Here is a 17,921-nt window from a genome sequence, read left to right on the forward strand (position 1 = left end):
CTTTTGGTTTTAAAAGCAGTAAATGAAATGAAGTTCATATTATTCTTCACATTCTTTTTAGAAACATTAAACTATGGTGAGAAATTGCAATATATTAACTAACCTAATGTGCTTGTTGTTATATCTAATCACTGTGACTTTGTATGGCAAGAAAAAGTCAGTTTTGAAAAGTCAGAGAAACCAGATTGAGATATTTTAATTTAGGACTGTCAACTACACCTAGAGGAAGCCCAAAGATATTTTTTGGATGCAGGGAAAGTCACTGTAAAGTTGCTTGAGAAGAGAGATTACGGGATAGATCCAGATAGAAGGAGATGATGGAAACTCTAAAATGGAAACAGACAAAATGCTACAAAAATCTAGAGAATATATTATATGGTTACGATCAGACTTATAAGAATTACTTAAAATGCTCACACAAGAATGGGTTCATGGTGGCATTTTAGAATCCTGATAGTTTTAAACTGAAGGACAGGTCATAATGATTATGTTGGAGATTGCTGTTTAAATGTAAGATGGCAGTTGAATAATGCAGGTTTGTTGACCCAATCCCTAATAAACGAATAATAAATAAATAATCATAAGGTTCAATGTTTAAGGATTTTGATTGTGGATGTTTCTCTCAAAATCAAAACAGTTACATAGGCCCTTTTGGCGAAAGGTTTTTGCACCATCTCAGATTATGACACCATCAAATTCTAGCATGAACTCAACCTATTGTTTAATTACAGGCACTTCTCATCTTCATGATTTGGTGGTTGTCAGAGTGGAGAATGTCATACTCTCTGATGGGGGGCAAGTCAATTTTCCCTATTGATACGTTGCATTGGCATCACACTGGAGGTGTTCTGCATGGATGTGTAATATAGAATGTTTGGCAGTTACAATGTTAACAACACACGTATTAGCAAAACTTGTTTTGTTCGGGTCAGATTGAGTTAAAAAAAAAAGATCAAATTAAAGAAATGTAAAAAAGCCTCGGACAGAGCATGTTTACAGTTAAAATCACATATTGCGACGGCAGATGACAACAGCCGCAAACTATCTATTGATGACATGGAAGTTTGCCATGAAATATCAGGGCCGGCCCTGATGAAAAATGTCATTGTCTAATGTCTAATATGGACATCTGGTGTGGTCTGAGGTTATTTGGGGATGTTTCCCTCAAGTTTTGAGCAGCTTCAAAATTTGGTCAAATTTGAGCCGAAAAGACAGAGCCGCCCCACCCCAGATGTCCATATTAGAGCATGTTTTGTCACTTGAAGGCAGTTTGGGGCCAAAGCTTGACATGGCCAAAAATGACATTTTTTGTCAGGACCGACCCTGTCGTTTCGGCTCAAGTTTGACCAAATTTTCAAAATGCTCCAAAGTGGCTGGAAACATCCCCAAACAACCCCAGACCACCCCAGATGTCCATATTGGAGCATCTTTTTTATTTCAAGGTAGTTTGTGGCCAAAACCGGACATGGCCAAAAATCACATGTTTTCGTCAGGACCGGAACTGTCGTTTCAGCTCAAATTTGACAAAATTTTCAAAATGCTCCCAAGTGGCTGGAAACGTCCCCACACAACCTCAAACCACCCCAGATGGCCATATTAGAACATCTTTTGTCATTTAGAGGCAGTTTGGGGCCAAAACGTGACATGGCCAAAAATCACATGTTTTCGACAGGACCGGCCCTGTCGATTCGGCTCAATTTTGACCAAATTTTCATAATGCTCCTTAAGCGGCTGGAAACATCCCCAAACAACCTCAGACCCCCTCCAGATGTCAATATTGGAGCGTCTTTTGTTATTTCAAGGCAGTTTGCAGCCAAAACCGGATATAGCCAAAAAAGACATGTTTTCGACAGGACCGGCCCTGTCGATTCGGCTCAAATTTGACAAAATTTTCAAAATGCTGAAAACTGGCTGGAAACGTCCCCAAACAACCTCAGACCACCCCAGATGGCCATATTGGAGCATCTTTTGTCATTTGGAGGCAGTTTGGGGCCTAAAACTGACATGGCCAAAAATCACATGTTTTTGACAGGACCGGCCCTGTCGTTTCGGCTCAAATTTGACCAAATTTTCAAAATGCTTTCAAAGATGCTGGAAACATCCCCAAACAACCTCAAACCACCCCAGATGTCCATATTAGAACATCTTTTGTCATTTGGAGGCAGTTTGGGGCCAAAACCTGACATGGCCAAAAATGACATGTTTTCGACAGGACCGGCCCTGTCGATTTGGCTCAAATTTGACCAAATTTTCAAAATGTTCAAAACTGGCTGGAAACATCCACAGACAACCTCAGACCACCCCAGATGTCCATATTAGAGCATCTTTTGTCATATGAGGGCAGTTTGGGGCCTAAAACTGAAATGGCCAAAAATGACATGTTTTCGTCAGGACCGGCCTGTCAGGTTTTGGCTCAAATTTGGTCACATTTTCAAAATGCTCTAAAGATGATGGAAACGTCCCCAAACAACCGCAAACCCACTCCAGATGTCCATATTAGAGCATCTTTTGTCATTTGAAGGTAGTTTGGGGCCGAAACCTGACAAGGCCGAAAATGACATGTTTTCGTCAGGACCGGCCCTGTCATTTCAGCTCAAATTTGACAAAATTTTCAAAATGCTCCATAGTGGCTGGAAGTGTCCCCAAAACACCTCAGACCACTCCAGATGGCCATATTAGAGCATCTTTTGTCATTTGGAGGCAGTTTGGGGCCAAAACGTGACATGGCCAAAACAGACATGTTTTCGACAGGACCGGCCCTGTCGATTCGGCTCAAATTTGACCAAATTTTCATAATGCTCCTTAAGCGGCTGGAAACATCCCCAAACAACCTCAGACCCCCTCCAGATGTCAATATTGGAGCGTCTTTTGTCATTTCAAGGCAGTTTGCAGCCAAAACTGGATATAGCCAAAAAAGACATGTTTTCGACAGGACCGGCCCTGTCAATTTGGCTCAAATTTGACAAAATTTTCAAAATGCTGAAAACTGGCTGGAAACGTCCCCAAACAACCTCAGACCACCCCAGATGGCCATATTGGAGCATCTTTTGTCATTTGGAGGCAGTTTGGGGCCTAAAACTGACATGGCCAAAAATCACATGTTTTTGTCAGGACCGGCCCTGTCGTTTCGGCTCAAATTTGACAAAATTTTCAAAATGCTCCATAGTGGCTGGAAATGTTCCCAAAATACCTCAGACCACCCCAGATGGCCATATTAGAGCATCTTTTGTCATTTGGAGGCAGTTTGGGGCCAAAACGTGACATGGCCAAAACAGACATGTTTTCGACAGGACCGGCCCTGTCGATTCGGCTCAAATTTGACCAAATTTTCATAATGCTCCTTAAGCTGCTGGAAACATCCCCAAACAACCTCAGACCCCCTCCAGATGTCCATATTGGAGCGTCTTTTGTCATTTCAAGGCAGTTTGGGGCCAAAACCGGATATAGCCAAAAAAGACATGTTTTCGACAGGACCGGCCCTGTCGTTTCGGCTCAAATTTGACAAAATTTTCAAAATGCTCCATAGTGGCTGGAAATGTTCCCAAAATACCTCAGACCACCCCAGATGGACATATTAGAGCATCTTTTGTCATTTGGAGGCAGTTTGGGGCAAAACCCTGACAAGGCCAAAAATCACATGTTTTCGTCAGGACCGCCCCTGTCATTTCAGCTCAAATTTGATCACGTTTTCAAAATGCTCCCAAGTGGCTGGAAACGTCTCCAAAACACCTCAGACCACTCCAGATGGCCATATTAGAGCATCTTTTGTCATTTGGAGGCAGTTTGGGGCCAAAACGTGACATGGCCAAAACAGACATGTTTTCGACAGGACCGGCCCTGTCGATTCGGCTCAAATTTGACCAAATTTTCATAATGCTCCTTAAGCGGCTGGAAACATCCCCAAACAACCTCAGACCCCCTCCAGATGTCAATATTGGAGCGTCTTTTGTCATTTCAAGGCAGTTTGCCGCCAAAACCGGATATAGCCAAAAAAGGACTGGTCCTGTCGTTTCAGGTCAAATTTGATCACATTTTGAAAATGCTTCAGAGATGCTGGAAATGTCCCCAAAGAAGCTCAAACCACCCCAGATGTCCATATTAGAGCATCTTTTGTCATTGGAGGCAGTTTGGGGCCAAAACGTGACATGGCCAAAAATCACATGTTTTCGACAGGACCGGCCCTGTCGTTTCGGCTCAATTTTAACCAAATATTCAAAATGCTCCATAGTGACTGGAAGTGTCCCCAAAACACCTCAGACCACTCCAGATGTCCATATTAGAGCATCTTTTCTCATTTGGAGGCAGTTTGGGGCCAAAAACTGATATGGCCAAAAATCACGTTTTCGACAGGACTGTCGTCCATCCATCCATCCATTTTCGTCCGCTTATCCGGGGCCGGATCGCGGGGGTAGCAGGCCAAGCAGGGACTCCCAGACCTCCTTTACCCCAGACACGTCCTCCAGCTCCTCCGGGGGGACCCGAGGCGTTCACAGGCCAGCCGAGAGACATAGTCCCTCCAACGTGTGCTGGGTCTTCCCCGGGGCCTCCTCCCGGTGGGACATGCCCGGAACACCTCCCGAGGGAGGCGCCCAGGAGACATCCGGAACAGATGCCCAAGCCACCTCAACTGTCGTTTCGGCTCAAATTTTATCACATTTTCTAAATGCTCCCAAGTGACTGGAAACGTCCCCAAACAACGTCAAACCAACCCAGGTGTCCATATTAGAACATTTTTTGTCATTTGGAGGCAGTTTCGGGCCAAAATGTGACATGGCCAAAAATCACATGTTTTTGACAGGATCGGCCCTGTCGTTTAGGCTCAAATTTGATCACACTTTCAAAATGCTCCATAGTGCCTGGAAACGTCCCCAAACAACCTCAAACCACAGCAGTCGTCCACATTGGAACATCTTTTGTCATTTGAAGGCAGTTTGGGGCCAAAACGTGACATGGCCAAAAATGACATTTTTCATCAGGACTGTCGTTTTGGCTCAAATTTGACAAAATTTTCAAAATGCTTGAAACTGGCTGGAAACGTCCCCAAACGTCCCCAAACAGCCCCAAACAGCCTCAGACCACCCCAGATGTCCATATTCGAGCATCTTTTGTCATTTGGAGGCAGTTTGGGGCCAAAACCTGACATGGCCATGCTCTTATATGGACAACTGGGGTGGTCTGAGGTTGTTTGGGAATGTTTCCTGCCACTTTTGAGAATTTTCAAAAATTGGTCAAGTTTGAACCGAAGCAACAGGGCCTGTCTTGACAACAAAAAAATAAATAAATTTGTCTTCAAATGACAAAATATGCTCTAATATGGCCATCTGGAGTGGTCTGAGATTGTTTGGTGATGTTTCCAGCCACTATGGAGCATTTTGAAAATTTGGTCAAATTTGATCCGAAACGACAGGTCCGGTCCTGTCGAAAAACATGTCATTTATGGCCATGTCACATTTTGGCCCCAAACTGCCTCCAAATGACCAAAGATGCTCTACTAGGTATATCTGGAGTGGCTAAATTTTTAAATGAACATTTCTATTGCTATATTTCAGATGGCATCTTTGCTTTCTATCAACCAATATTAATAATACAGATGGGTGGCAGCTAAAACTAATATTCTTAAAATGCTAAATTATGTTGCAATACAGTGAGCTCTTTGGTTTTGTCACTAATATAAAAACATTTGTGAGTTTACCTCTTAGATATTTCATGGTAAAGTACAAAATAATCAATCAGAAAATCTGGCCCTTGCCTCCCTTCTGAGAGTATGACATCATCACATTATAGAAAAAACACCAATTACTGAACTCAACATATTGCAACACAAATCTGCATTTAACCATATTCGTTTTTGCTGACCTTTATCTGTATTCTGAAATATTATCATCCTATAGAATGTTTTGATGTCATCTGAAACCCAAGAATAGGCAATTTAGACACACAATTACCGGCTCCACATCATTTGCAATGCAGGCAAGATCCAACAAAGTTATAATCTCCTTCGTATTTCCCCAACAGTCTTTATTCTCTCCCTACCGACTACATTTAACTTGTTTTCCTACTTCATCCAAACCACAAACATAAGCAGAGAGTAACCACCATTACTCACTGCCCAGCAAAGTGCCATGTCAGCCAGATATGTGCAGTCAGCGTCTTCTAAGAGATACCCTCCCTCCAGAGGATCATTCACAATGCCCATCCCAAACCAACACAACAGTTACACTCTACCAGCCTCCATTTAGAGCAGTACTTCTCAAACTGGTACATGTATCACTGGTACTACCTGGGTTTCTTAAGGTTTTAGTTATAATTGTGTATATCTCAGTGCAGCGATTTGACTTTTGCAGGGGTTTTTTGTATTTTTTTTCCTTTTTATATATTTTCATGTGAGGTTATGATAAGAATGTGAATGTGGCGAGTGGTGGAAAAAAAAAAAAAAGTATAAATAAACAGAACCATGGTGGGTGGGTAAGGTGTTTTGCCCAAGGACACAACAATAGTGGGCCTTAGCACTAGATTAAAGCCACTGTGGCAGCTGCTTTTCCCGAGCGATCTTCCATTCAAGTTCATTTTGTATTTTCTTTTGAGGTTAGCTCATATACTTTACCGTACTAATATACTTTAACTCTCCTGCACCCCTCAGTACATTTTTGTACATCTCAACTTTTCTTTTTAGCATAACTTTGGCTATATTGCACCAAATAGCACCAAAATTGGTTTGTGTATTTTGTGATGTATTTTTAATTTCTGTTTTTTTGTTTGTTTGTTTGTTTGTTTTGTTTTGTTTTCAAGATCACATTAATTAAATGGTCTATACTCAAAATACTCACACCAGTGGTCCTTCAGTACATTTTTGTCCCATTGACTTCCATTCAAAAATGGCTTTGTTTACTGGCATAACTTTGCCAGGATATTATTACTTTTTGATTTATTTTTCAGTCTTTGGTGTTGGAAATTTTTAGTTTTTGTGTCTTTTTAAAAATGTTTTTATATTTTTCTTTTTATTGTGTATCTTCCATTACAAGGTTATATCAATAAAAAGACATTTGTATATTTTAGTCCACACTGAAGGACAGAGATGTAGATATATGACGTTAAAGTGATATGGGTGTGTTCTAAAGGACTCCCAGACTCCTTGTTTGGGAGAGTGTGTAAAATAAAATTAGTCGGAAAATATAGAAAACATTTTTTTTTTCATGATCATAATTTGAGACTTTTGCTGTCAAGAAACACATTTAAGAGGTTAAAATGTCAAAATATTATATAATATTTGGTATGTATGATTAGAGCAGAAGTAAATGAAGACAATGATTTTAAAAAGTTGAACTGTACTGCATAAAAATATTGTGGTATTTTATTGTAGTAACTACCACCCACCCGCGGGCGGGCGATTTTGCAACAAAAATTTTCACGCAGTATTTTCACCTTCATTGCTGTTTTCACTACTGGCATGCCATACATCGTTTCAGAGCTTAATTTCTCAATAAAACAACCATTTTATGCCACACAATGAGCCCAAAACACAATAACTGAAAAATCCACATCATAATCAAAAAAGTAGATTTGCGTTTCTTACTTTTGAGCCGGTTCTGTTGGTCCAAAACATGTTCAATCCATGAAAAGTTGTACTCAATAAGTCAGTAACAATCCACAGAAAAAGAATATCAAGTTGTTTTTTTCCATAAAATAATTCCATGTGGGTAAATCCAGAAAAACCTTGTCCGTAAGAATGGATGAATGCGTGAATGAAAATATATGTTTCGTTTCCGAGCCGTCTGCCTCCTCTCATTTTCACTTGTCTGGGTGCTGTTGGGTATGCTTGTTTTCTTTACACTCTTGTCTTCAAAATGAGACCATCCCGGGAGTTGTCCATAGCTGGGTGTAACTGGGGCACGCCGCTGAAAAAAGACGCACACCTATTTACTTCCTGGTTTTACGCATGCGTCATCACTTTGTTTCTTCAGTCATTGGTTCTTCCAGAAAGTGATTGACATATTGTTTTAGAGACGTGTGAAGAATCCCTTAGTCATCCAGGTAGAATCCATGGTGAGAGAGAGCAGCAGTGGACCTCAATCTACCGTACATCTCCACTTAAAAGCCCCTGGCCACTCATTTGAACACAGCGAGGTACAGATTTTAGCCAGAGAAAAGAATTGGTTTGAGAGGGGAGTGAAAGAAGCCATTTTTGTTAAGAAATGGAGGCCTCAGACACCATCATCTATTTACAACTCCATCCTCAAACCTAAATCAAAACAAACAAGAGATATAGCCAGAATAGATGTAGCCAGGTCAGGTTCAGAGGTGTGGAAGCTCCATTATGGCCATGAATTGTTATGCTAATTAGACCCTACGCCCTGTACAGGTCAATAGGCTGAACTAACTAACAGAAACTGTAAACAAGGAGGTGTGTTACTTTCAGTTAGTTAGCTCCTCCCTGCAGATGTAAGAAAGTGTCCACCAGCATTCTGACCAGAACTGAAGAAGCAGCTTGGATGAGCTGCAAAATGTCTTCAACCAAACTAACTTTTGTTCAGTTGACAAACTGAATTTTCTCCTCGCCATATTGTTTTAGCTTTCCAACTATGGGTGGGACATGCAGAGAACATCTAATAGGAGTCCTGACTTCCCAAAGGAGAGCTGCAGACAAGGAGAGCAGGAGGGGCCATACACACAACTGACATATATTGGAAGACAATTTTGGCTTCTTTTAGGTGTTTTGTTTTTTTTGAGAAAACATACCTAAACCTCAGAAGAATTAGCATAATAATAATAATTATTATTGTCATTTTGTATACACAAAGGCTCACAGCATCAAAAGCCTTAGTCCTAGAGATCTGAAATTCTACACAGTTGTTGCCAACAACTTGAACAGTGAATGTAGTGAGTAACAAATGCCTAGCATGAAGTATGGCCAAGCTAGAGCCTTTATTATATTCTTTTTTTTTTTTCCTGAAGCAAAAAAAACCACAATGTTTAGACATTTTAAAATGACTGTACTGTAGGTTAGCCAGCACTCACAGTCTTCATATGCATATCTACAGAAACTAGAAGGCCTAAGCTTTAAAATGATGCATCACACAAGCATGTGAGTTCTAAGATTTTTTTAAAATAAGCTATGACCTTTGGGTATGTGTTACTATTGTGCACATGCTAAAATGAGGTGGGTGGGAACAGGTTAATGTTAGAATAAATAAAAATGGCCAATAACATCACATTCATACAGGCATAGTGGGTGAAGTGTTTTGCCTAATGACACAACTACAGTTTGTACACATTTGAGAGCCACTGCCTCTCCACCGTGGCACCTGCTTTTCCCAGGTGTCTCCCATCCAAGTTCATTTGTTCATTTCTTATGAGGTTAAGATACAAATGTCTCGTTGTAAGTGGTTGGTGTAATTAAATAGATACAACAACACCACATTCATATAGGCAAGGTGGGTGAAGTGTCTTGCCTAATCACACAACATCAGTATGCACTAGACCTAAGCCACTGCTGCACCACTCTGGCACCTGCTATTGCCAGTGGTCTCCCATCCAAGCACTAACCAGGCCCAACCCTGTTTAGCTTCCAAGATAAGGCATTCTCAAGTTTATAATTAGTTAGATTTTGTCCCAGTAGAACACATCTGATTTAGTATTGGGCTATGATGTAAAAAGTTAGAAACTATTTGGGATAATTGTGCTTTGCTTTTAACAGTCCGCCATTATACTGCAAGGTTAAAGAGGACTGCACAGTTTGTGGAGTGGATTCGGGGTTAAGAGCATATGTAAAAGACTGATTGAGGCTGTGATATTAGCCATTTATCACACAGGCCCCACAGACAATAGCAACCTTTCGGCGGAGGATACCGTGGGTGTTGAGTCCCACCTGGGTCCCCACTGGGCCTTTCTGCTCCATATTTCTGTGGCGTTACTAGAACACTGTGTTCTCTCTACCGCCGCGTCGCAAAATGTCTGCTATTAAAAATGCCCGGCTGCTCCGTCCGGCCTTTTTGGATGACAAAGTTGTGTTAGTGGAGACCAAACAGAGGCTAATACTTTGGTGGAAGTTCATATGCCACAGGGACAGGTACAAACTACATAACTGTATCCTTTATATAATTATGCTTAATTTGACACCAGTCTCTTGCTATTTTTTTCTATTTATTTAGAATTTATTATTACCATTTATATTTTTTCTCTTTGTTACTATATTGTGATTTGTGAGCTACTATGTCCAAGTAAGTTCCCTTGTGGGTCAATAAAGTTTGGTTAAGTCTAAGTCGTAATCACATTCAACTCTTAGAGTTCCAATTTTCTACTTAGTTTGAACCTGGGTTACTTTCTTTTAGTTTAAAAGGGCCATATTACGCTTTTTTTTTTTTAAGATCTATGTTATAATGTTGTTTCCTTATCAGAAACATATCTGAAGTTGTGTTTTGTTTCATACGTCTAACACACAAACCCTGCATATTTATAAGAGTTGTTCTCTCAAACTGAAAACTGTTCCACCTTGTGTCGTCATGAAGAACTGCACTGTGTTTTTAAACTCCATACACCTATAAAAGAATAATTTCATCCCTTAAACATGTGTGAATGAAACAAAACACAGTTCCAGGTATATGTTTGATGAAGAAGCAACATTCTAACAAAGCTTATAAGAATAATTTTGTGTGAAATAGGGCTTTTAAATGCCGTATTATTATTTAATGTAATTTGCCACCTGCATTTATCCTTCAACCAGTTCCTAGCCTGTCAGAATCAGAGCCAGAAACTTGGTAAGGAGTATTTAGCTGGAAGATGTGCCTATTGTGTATATGTTTTAAAATGTTGGGGGAAAGCTAGAAAGAACTGACATGAGTAGGACACACAAACTGCAAACCCTAAACTTGGGACCTTTTCGCTGTGAGGTGAGTGCTACTCATTCAAGCACACTGCTAAATGAATTGTATGTAGGGAAATTGCAATAAAAAGCCACAGATTTGCATACTTTACTCTGAATTACTGAGACAAGAGAAGCACATAGGACAAGTTAGATGGGGAGAGGAGATTTATTATCAAAGACTGACAACTAAAAGGAAAAAAACAAACAAACACACTTCTAGTGTAAAATGCATGTATAAATATAACTATGCCACTGTGTCATAAGTTTGAACCCTGTCTGGGAGCCCAGTACCTCTTCTCTTATGCTTCCCTTAAACTGTTTTTTAAGCCTTTGAGCCAAAATAAAATCAAACTATTTCCTGATAAGCACTCATTACAGTGTAATTGCAGTCTGCACCTTGGCACCAGGTGTTGGCAAAAGAGCAAAAATAACATTTAACACTACTTTTAAGCTCTTCTAATTAGGTACAATCAGACACATCTTACACATTTTTATGTCTGCATGCTTAATATACTGAAAAATCTAGCACGACACTTAGATGATCCCCAGGGTCAAAGTAAATAAAATAAGAAGCAGTACATCACCTGCAGTTGCCATTTTATCCAATTAAACATAGATAATTCCTCCAGCTAATGCCACTGTAACACCAATGTATCTGCACAAATGCCACGACTGACACCAGGGCTGTTCTGTGTGGTATCAAAGAGAGATTAAGACTGCACTTGGCCACAAAATATAATGAACAAAAGGTGCTTTTCTTCTTCCAGCTAATGCCAATTACATGTTCTTTTGTATGTTTCAAAAATTATGTACTTTTATCAATATTTCAGCACGTGAGCATAACGTTGCCCAATCTGTATGTGTTTTATCATGTCTCTGTCTCATTGAGAGATTGAGTGATTTTGTGTATTGTCTTGAATCTGTGTGCAGTGTGCTCTTTTACCATGTTCTCATTTTACTAATATGATGACATTTTGTATCTCACTTATATTTAAAGTCCTTGTTATTTGTATGGACTGAATTTTTTATGCTCATGTTTTCTGTTTTGCCATCAACTCGCCAATGGGACTACAGATGAAAATGACCCTGACTCAGGCACATGTACATGTTGTACATGTTAATTAATGTGCACTGTTGCATATTTAATAAATAAACATAAATAAACTTTATGAAACCAAATAGAGGAATAGCTATTGATATGTTTACTGCATTAAATATGTTTTCCTAATCATTACTGTGTTTTTAACAGTTTTGGTAATAAAACATCAAATGAACGAATAGTGTCCCATATTCATGACTATTTTACCTCCCTTGCAAACCAAGTCTATCTTTTCTGTTAGCCTAATCCATCACTTGTAATCTTGAGTTGATATATTTGGTTCTCAAGAACATGGGTGGGTGAGGGTTTAATATTTAAGTCATAAAAGCACAAATTTTTTCATCTATCAAAACTCCTCTTAACGACTTATATAAACTTTAAAGTGTGCCAATAGCTGTCATGCAAATACCGGCAGCCTGATGCATCACCGTCTTTCTAGTTCTATTTGAATCTGGCTTTGGAGCCTCACCCTAGAGCCACAAATAAAATGCAATAAGCAAAACTTTTAATAATCCTCCTTCCTTTTCCTCTCAGGTGTTTGTGCATGGCGGAGGAATATGTCACTGTCCCCCGAGGAACTAAAAATATGAATCACACGAGTATTATTTTCTAGCTTGGGCTGGTTTTCATAAGGGCATATCAGCCAGAACAGGAGTGTATATAGAAGCAGTGCAAAGTGGATTAAATGTGGGTTTTGATGGATACATGCAAAAATTTATGGAATTAGTGGCAGAGGTGGTAGAAGACAAAATCAGAACAGTTTAAAATGAAAAAAGTATTCTGGAAAAGTATTACTGTCATTGTATTAATGGGACTCCATCACTGTAGTGCACAGAAGAAAGTGGTTTTAAAAGGCCTGCTATTACTAGTAGTATACTCCTACTATGCTACTAATACTACACTACAATCCAATATTTCTTTCTGTGCTTTATAATTATTACCATGCATTACAATATCTAATAGTACTTCTAATACTGTTACTTATATATACTTATTGCTCCCATACATTTCTGCTAAAATCTGTATTTGCTCTGACTTTTCTATAAAAACTACTGACTATTCTAAAATGTACAGTGTTTTTTTTAAGTTTTTTTTTTGTTTTTTTTTTTTGAGAAAATATGCAATTTAATCTCCCCAAATCAGTAAATTAAAAACAGAATTCAAACAAATTTCATAGCGTATCTGACATAACCTAATCATACCAGCAGAGGGAGCAGCAGGCAGCATTTGGCAGAGTGCTCTGACCACAGGAATGAGTTTTTTTTTGTTTTTTTTTCACACAGTACAAGCCGGTGCTCAGGCTTTATTAGAATAGACAAGTGAAACATCTGCTGGAGAATCTGCGGTCTGTCTTAAAATCGATGCAAATCAATAAAAGAGAGACTCAAAAGTGGTTCTTTGTACCCAAACGCAACTGTTAACGTAAGTGCAAGTGGAGGAAATGCATTTTGTGGATTTGAGCAAAGAAAACCGGTGAAGATGAATATCCACAACATGTAAACAATAATCAATAGGCTATACGTTCATATTTAGGCAAAAGTATAAGTCTAAGCAAATTGCAAATTCTATAAGGTGTTTGAAATAGGTATAGCTTGTTCCAATGTAGTCTGTTACCTAATTAGCTAATTTTATTGATGAGGTGTTAATAAACAAATAAAGCTCCATGAAACACACTTTTAAAATGTCGTAATTATTTGCACGTTTATTGTCAAAATGTACGCTATGGACTATTGATTGAGTTACGCATCATGTTAATGGAATTAATTAAACATGCAAAATATATTGAAATTTTGATTTTATTTAATTTGAAAAAACTTTTAATTGTATTTGAGTGAGAGCGTCTGTTTGCCATATTGTGAAAAAGTCGCCTATTAAAAGCTGTTGTTAATTGGGTTAAATGGTGAATTGTAATAGAAAGTACAGGCTTGTGTGGCATCATGTTGCCTCTTTGAATTCCTTCCTCTTACAATAGACGCGCTAAAAGGAGGCTTGGCTAATTTCCCTGAACTCCGCTAATCTACACATCATCTCCTTCCCTTTTTCCAGACGCTATCGATCAACCCTCGGCTTTACGTCAGTATTGATAACTTTGCCAAAGCAAAATCAAGTGCAATTGTCCAGTTAATGTGGTGGACGGCGCACGGATACTGTCGCTCGTCTATGCTACTTTTTTGGGCAGCCTGCGCACTTTCCCCCTTTTTTTAAACATCTGTTACTTTTTTGCTCTTCCTTACGCGTAAAACATGCCGGCAGACTTGTCAAACATATCTGTGGACTTTGTGTTGAGAAGAAGTCGCTACTTTTTTCTGAAGTAGGACCTGGTTAAACAAGGGGGAATCCAGCCCACATATTTATTGCAGCCGCTGAAAAAAATCTCCTCAATATCCCCCAAGATGGCCGCCGATGTAGGATCGATGTTTCAATATTGGAAGAAATTTGATCTACGGCGGCTTCAGGTTAGTGCTATTCTCACCTCTTTCGGTCGGATTGTGAAGCGGTATGTCTGCTTATTGCGTTGGGTTGCGTGTTAAGCTGTTTTGGTGGGTTTGGAGCGAAAGATAGCGGTGTTTGCATTGATAGTTATTAGAAATTGATCTCTGTTCTGGCTTTGTTCAGTTCACTCATTGATCAGCGGTGGAGCGACCGTAGAGCTGCACAGCCCCACGCCGATCTGGCATCAGCACCGCGGACAGCACTGCTCCCTAACCGAGCATACACAACATTTTACCCGCTTTTTACACTTTATTCATCCCGACAAGCACCGCTGTTACACGCTAGGGAAACTTTTAATGCCGTGCTCGTGGACGTAAGCTGTAACTTTTTCGCCGACTGTATGTTTTTTCATGCGGTTTCCGCGTTGACGAGATCTCACTCGCTGCATTTTTCCGTGCGTAAAAGCAATGTTATTTTGAAATAAGTTTGATTTACGACCAGGAAAGTTTATCTGGCGTGGGTCAATGTTTGTCTTAAGGGGGTGCTTTAAACATTATCGTGTTTCAAAGCGGAGCATGGACTACTGACGCGATTATGCACTGTTTTGAATGTGTGCATTTGAACGCCGAAGCTACGGACTGGTGTCACGGGCGCATTATGTCTGCTCTTAAGTGAAAGCGTGGAGGCTACGGCAGGTGAGCTGTTTTGTTTGTATGGCTGCCCTTACCGTGTAACACATTAGCTTTTAAATGTCAAGTCAGCTTAACCACCACCCGGGCTCAAAGTTGGCTTTATAAACCACAGACCCTGACAGGTTGTAATGGCGTGTACTCCTGGTTCAAATAAATGTTGCAATAAAAGGCTAAAACGCTGCTCCTATCCAGTGTCCACCGCTACCACCGAGTACCCCCCTCCGCCTCTGCTCTATCCTCAAGCCGCATAAGGGCTGCTGCTACACGGCCGGTCAGAGAGAAGGGGAAGGGGGGGCTGTGTGTGTGTGTAATTGTATTCCCCGCTAATGTTTGTAAATCAGGCTGGGCTGGCGCAAGGGCACCGTCTCTGCCGCTTGATTGATGTTCTGTAACATAAGAAATGACAGGAGCATGGCAGTCCGGGTCCCGCGCGCTGGAAAAGCCTGGCGAGGAGCAGAAATCAGATCTGGTGGCTACATGTGGCGCTGTGCTCTCTCGCGTGTCTTGCACTGGTCGTATATGGTGTCGCTTAGTCCGTGCAGCCGCCGGACCCTGTCTGCTGCGCTGCTCCGGGCTGAGTCCATCCACAACATAAGGCTATTGTTGTTCCATGGATAGGGGAAGATAGTGGAGCGTGTATGTTTCTGCTTTTGGTATATGCGCTTTCAAGGTTTTCTTTACGGAGCAGTGAGCTAAACCTGAACTGCCCCTCAAGGATGATGCCCAAGCCATTATCCTGTGTCAGGGGTGGTGATGTAAGGAGCTTATAATAAAAATGGTTAGCGGCTAGTCAGTGGCCACCATAACGCACGTACACTACAATTCCACTATAGGGAAATCAGACATTGTGCCATAAATTAGGCTTTAACTTATTCTTGTATTCCCCGGAATATAGGATTATGTAAATTAGGTCTGTACATTGATAAAGAAGATTAATAGTAAAAGCTCAAATATAGGCTGTGAAATTATTTTCTATAGTTTAGTCTTGTTTTGGTTACTGCATTACAGATGAACAGAAACTAGTATGTGCTTGATAACTTAAAAAATACTAAACATACTCCTTTTCTGAAAACAAGTAAAAACGATTTCACATCTTGTTATATTCCTATTTTAAAACTTCATTGACAGTTTCATGCTCTGTTGCCTTTTCAATCTCGCCTCGTCAAAAAGTGCACCTCCTCAAAACTCTGCCTTATATGCCAAAGTCTAAAAGTAGCAATGACAGGCTTAAGTCAGGAAAAATGTTTAGAAATAACAAAACATAGCACTGTGTATATTCAAATACAGCCCATATTTGAAATAAGTTAATGTTGAAATCATTTACACCTCGCAAATACATCCACACATGAGGCATTAATTATACGCAACAACAGCAACATTGAAATATGAAATCTATATGCCCCTTAGTGCACTAATGTAAACAATTTGCCACTGTCTTTGAGGTATCAACTGTAATAGATGATACAAAATGACTTAATATTAATAGTCGGATACCAATACCAACAATTAGATGCAGAAAGTGTTCCGTTATATTGTTTTAAATGACTACTAATATATTCTATAGATCTCAAGTTAAGTAGTATGAATGTGGTGTGTAAATGTTATTGGTGGTCAGAGGGGCCAGTGGCACAGATTGGTAGCCACGTTTCTGTCAGTCTACCCCAGGGCAGCTGTGGCTAAAATAGTAGATTACCACCACCAAGTGTGGAGTGAATGAATAATGCAGGAAATGGTAAAGCGGCTCTGAGCGTCTGGAAAAGAGCTACATAAGACTAATGCATTATTATTATTATTAAAGATACGGGTGCAGATAGAGTAGTGCTTCCTGACCTCTTTCAGTTCCTACAGTTATTATAAAACGTGTTGGCATTTGTGACCCCTAAACATTACTAAAAGTAGGCTGCCCATAAAATTATATAGTAGCCTGGAGTATCTATATGTCTTAGATAAATTAAGAATAGGAATAGGAATGTTTTAGCAATTTAAGACAATTTCATACATTTAAAATGATTCCCCATAGCATCTGGGGATCCCCTGAAATAATTTTGCACCCCATGTTGAGAACCACAGCTGCAGAGATACGGGTGCATGTAAAATACTGATTCCTTCTTTGCTGAATTTCTAGTGTTTGGTGTTTGTAATGTAAAGCGATGATATCGTGAATGTTTAGAGTGAACCTTTTTCAGTAACTATACACTGAATAGTATTTATGTATGTTTGTAGATGTGGTATTAGAACAGTACACAGACCAGTTCCTCTTCCCCGCGGGTGTCTCGTTAAAGAGAGAGTACTTCTTGACACTTTTCTTTGCGATCATTTTCAATCAAATGTGCACGGCAGGCTGCATGGGGTAACGATTATTTGACATGTGACACTAATATGTTCCAACACTCCACCACTTGTGAAATGTTGGCTGTTGTATCGGAAGAAAGCAGAGATTTTATTTCTATGCTATAACAATCGTGAGTAGAGGTGATATTGTTCTTGTTTCTCAATAGCATGAATGGACATGAACTTGCATTAAATAAATTCAAAAAGCAAAAAAGTATTTTAGACCTGTTTAATGTTATCTTGTAGACAAGCAAGTGGCACCAGTAGGCCATGTTACTGGTCAGATCTGTGGAGAAATTAGTTTTAATGAGCAATAAAATGACCCGTAATGAAATAAGTAAAAAGATGTGTTTAATGTCATACTGTTGAACATTACAGCTAAAGCAATAACATCTCTGTGGCAACTAGCAGGTGGTGTACCCTCTTCCAGAAATTGGACACTGCGGCTTTAAGTTAAAATGAGTTCATATTCATCTTCAAAATCAATATTAACTTGCCCTAACTT

The 17,921-nt window shown here is 39.8% G+C and overlaps 1 protein-coding gene across 1 annotated transcript in view; it reads left to right on the forward strand.

The window, feature by feature from the left end:
* Nucleotides 1–14,177: 14,177 nt before the first annotated feature.
* The window catches only part of cux2b (cut-like homeobox 2b), a 236,105-nt gene continuing 232,361 nt past the window's right edge, over nt 14,178–17,921 (forward strand). Inside the window, exon 1 of the mRNA XM_020928253.2 lies at nt 14,178–14,416. Coding sequence (XP_020783912.2) covers nt 14,354–14,416 — 63 coding nt within the window. The 5' untranslated portion in view covers nt 14,178–14,353. The remainder of the gene's footprint in view (nt 14,417–17,921) is intronic.

Source organism: Boleophthalmus pectinirostris, unplaced genomic scaffold (assembly GCF_026225935.1).
Source record: "Boleophthalmus pectinirostris isolate CB_2022bp ecotype Guang Dong unplaced genomic scaffold, ASM2622593v1 HiC_scaffold_4, whole genome shotgun sequence".
NCBI lineage: Eukaryota > Metazoa > Chordata > Actinopteri > Gobiiformes > Gobiidae > Boleophthalmus > Boleophthalmus pectinirostris.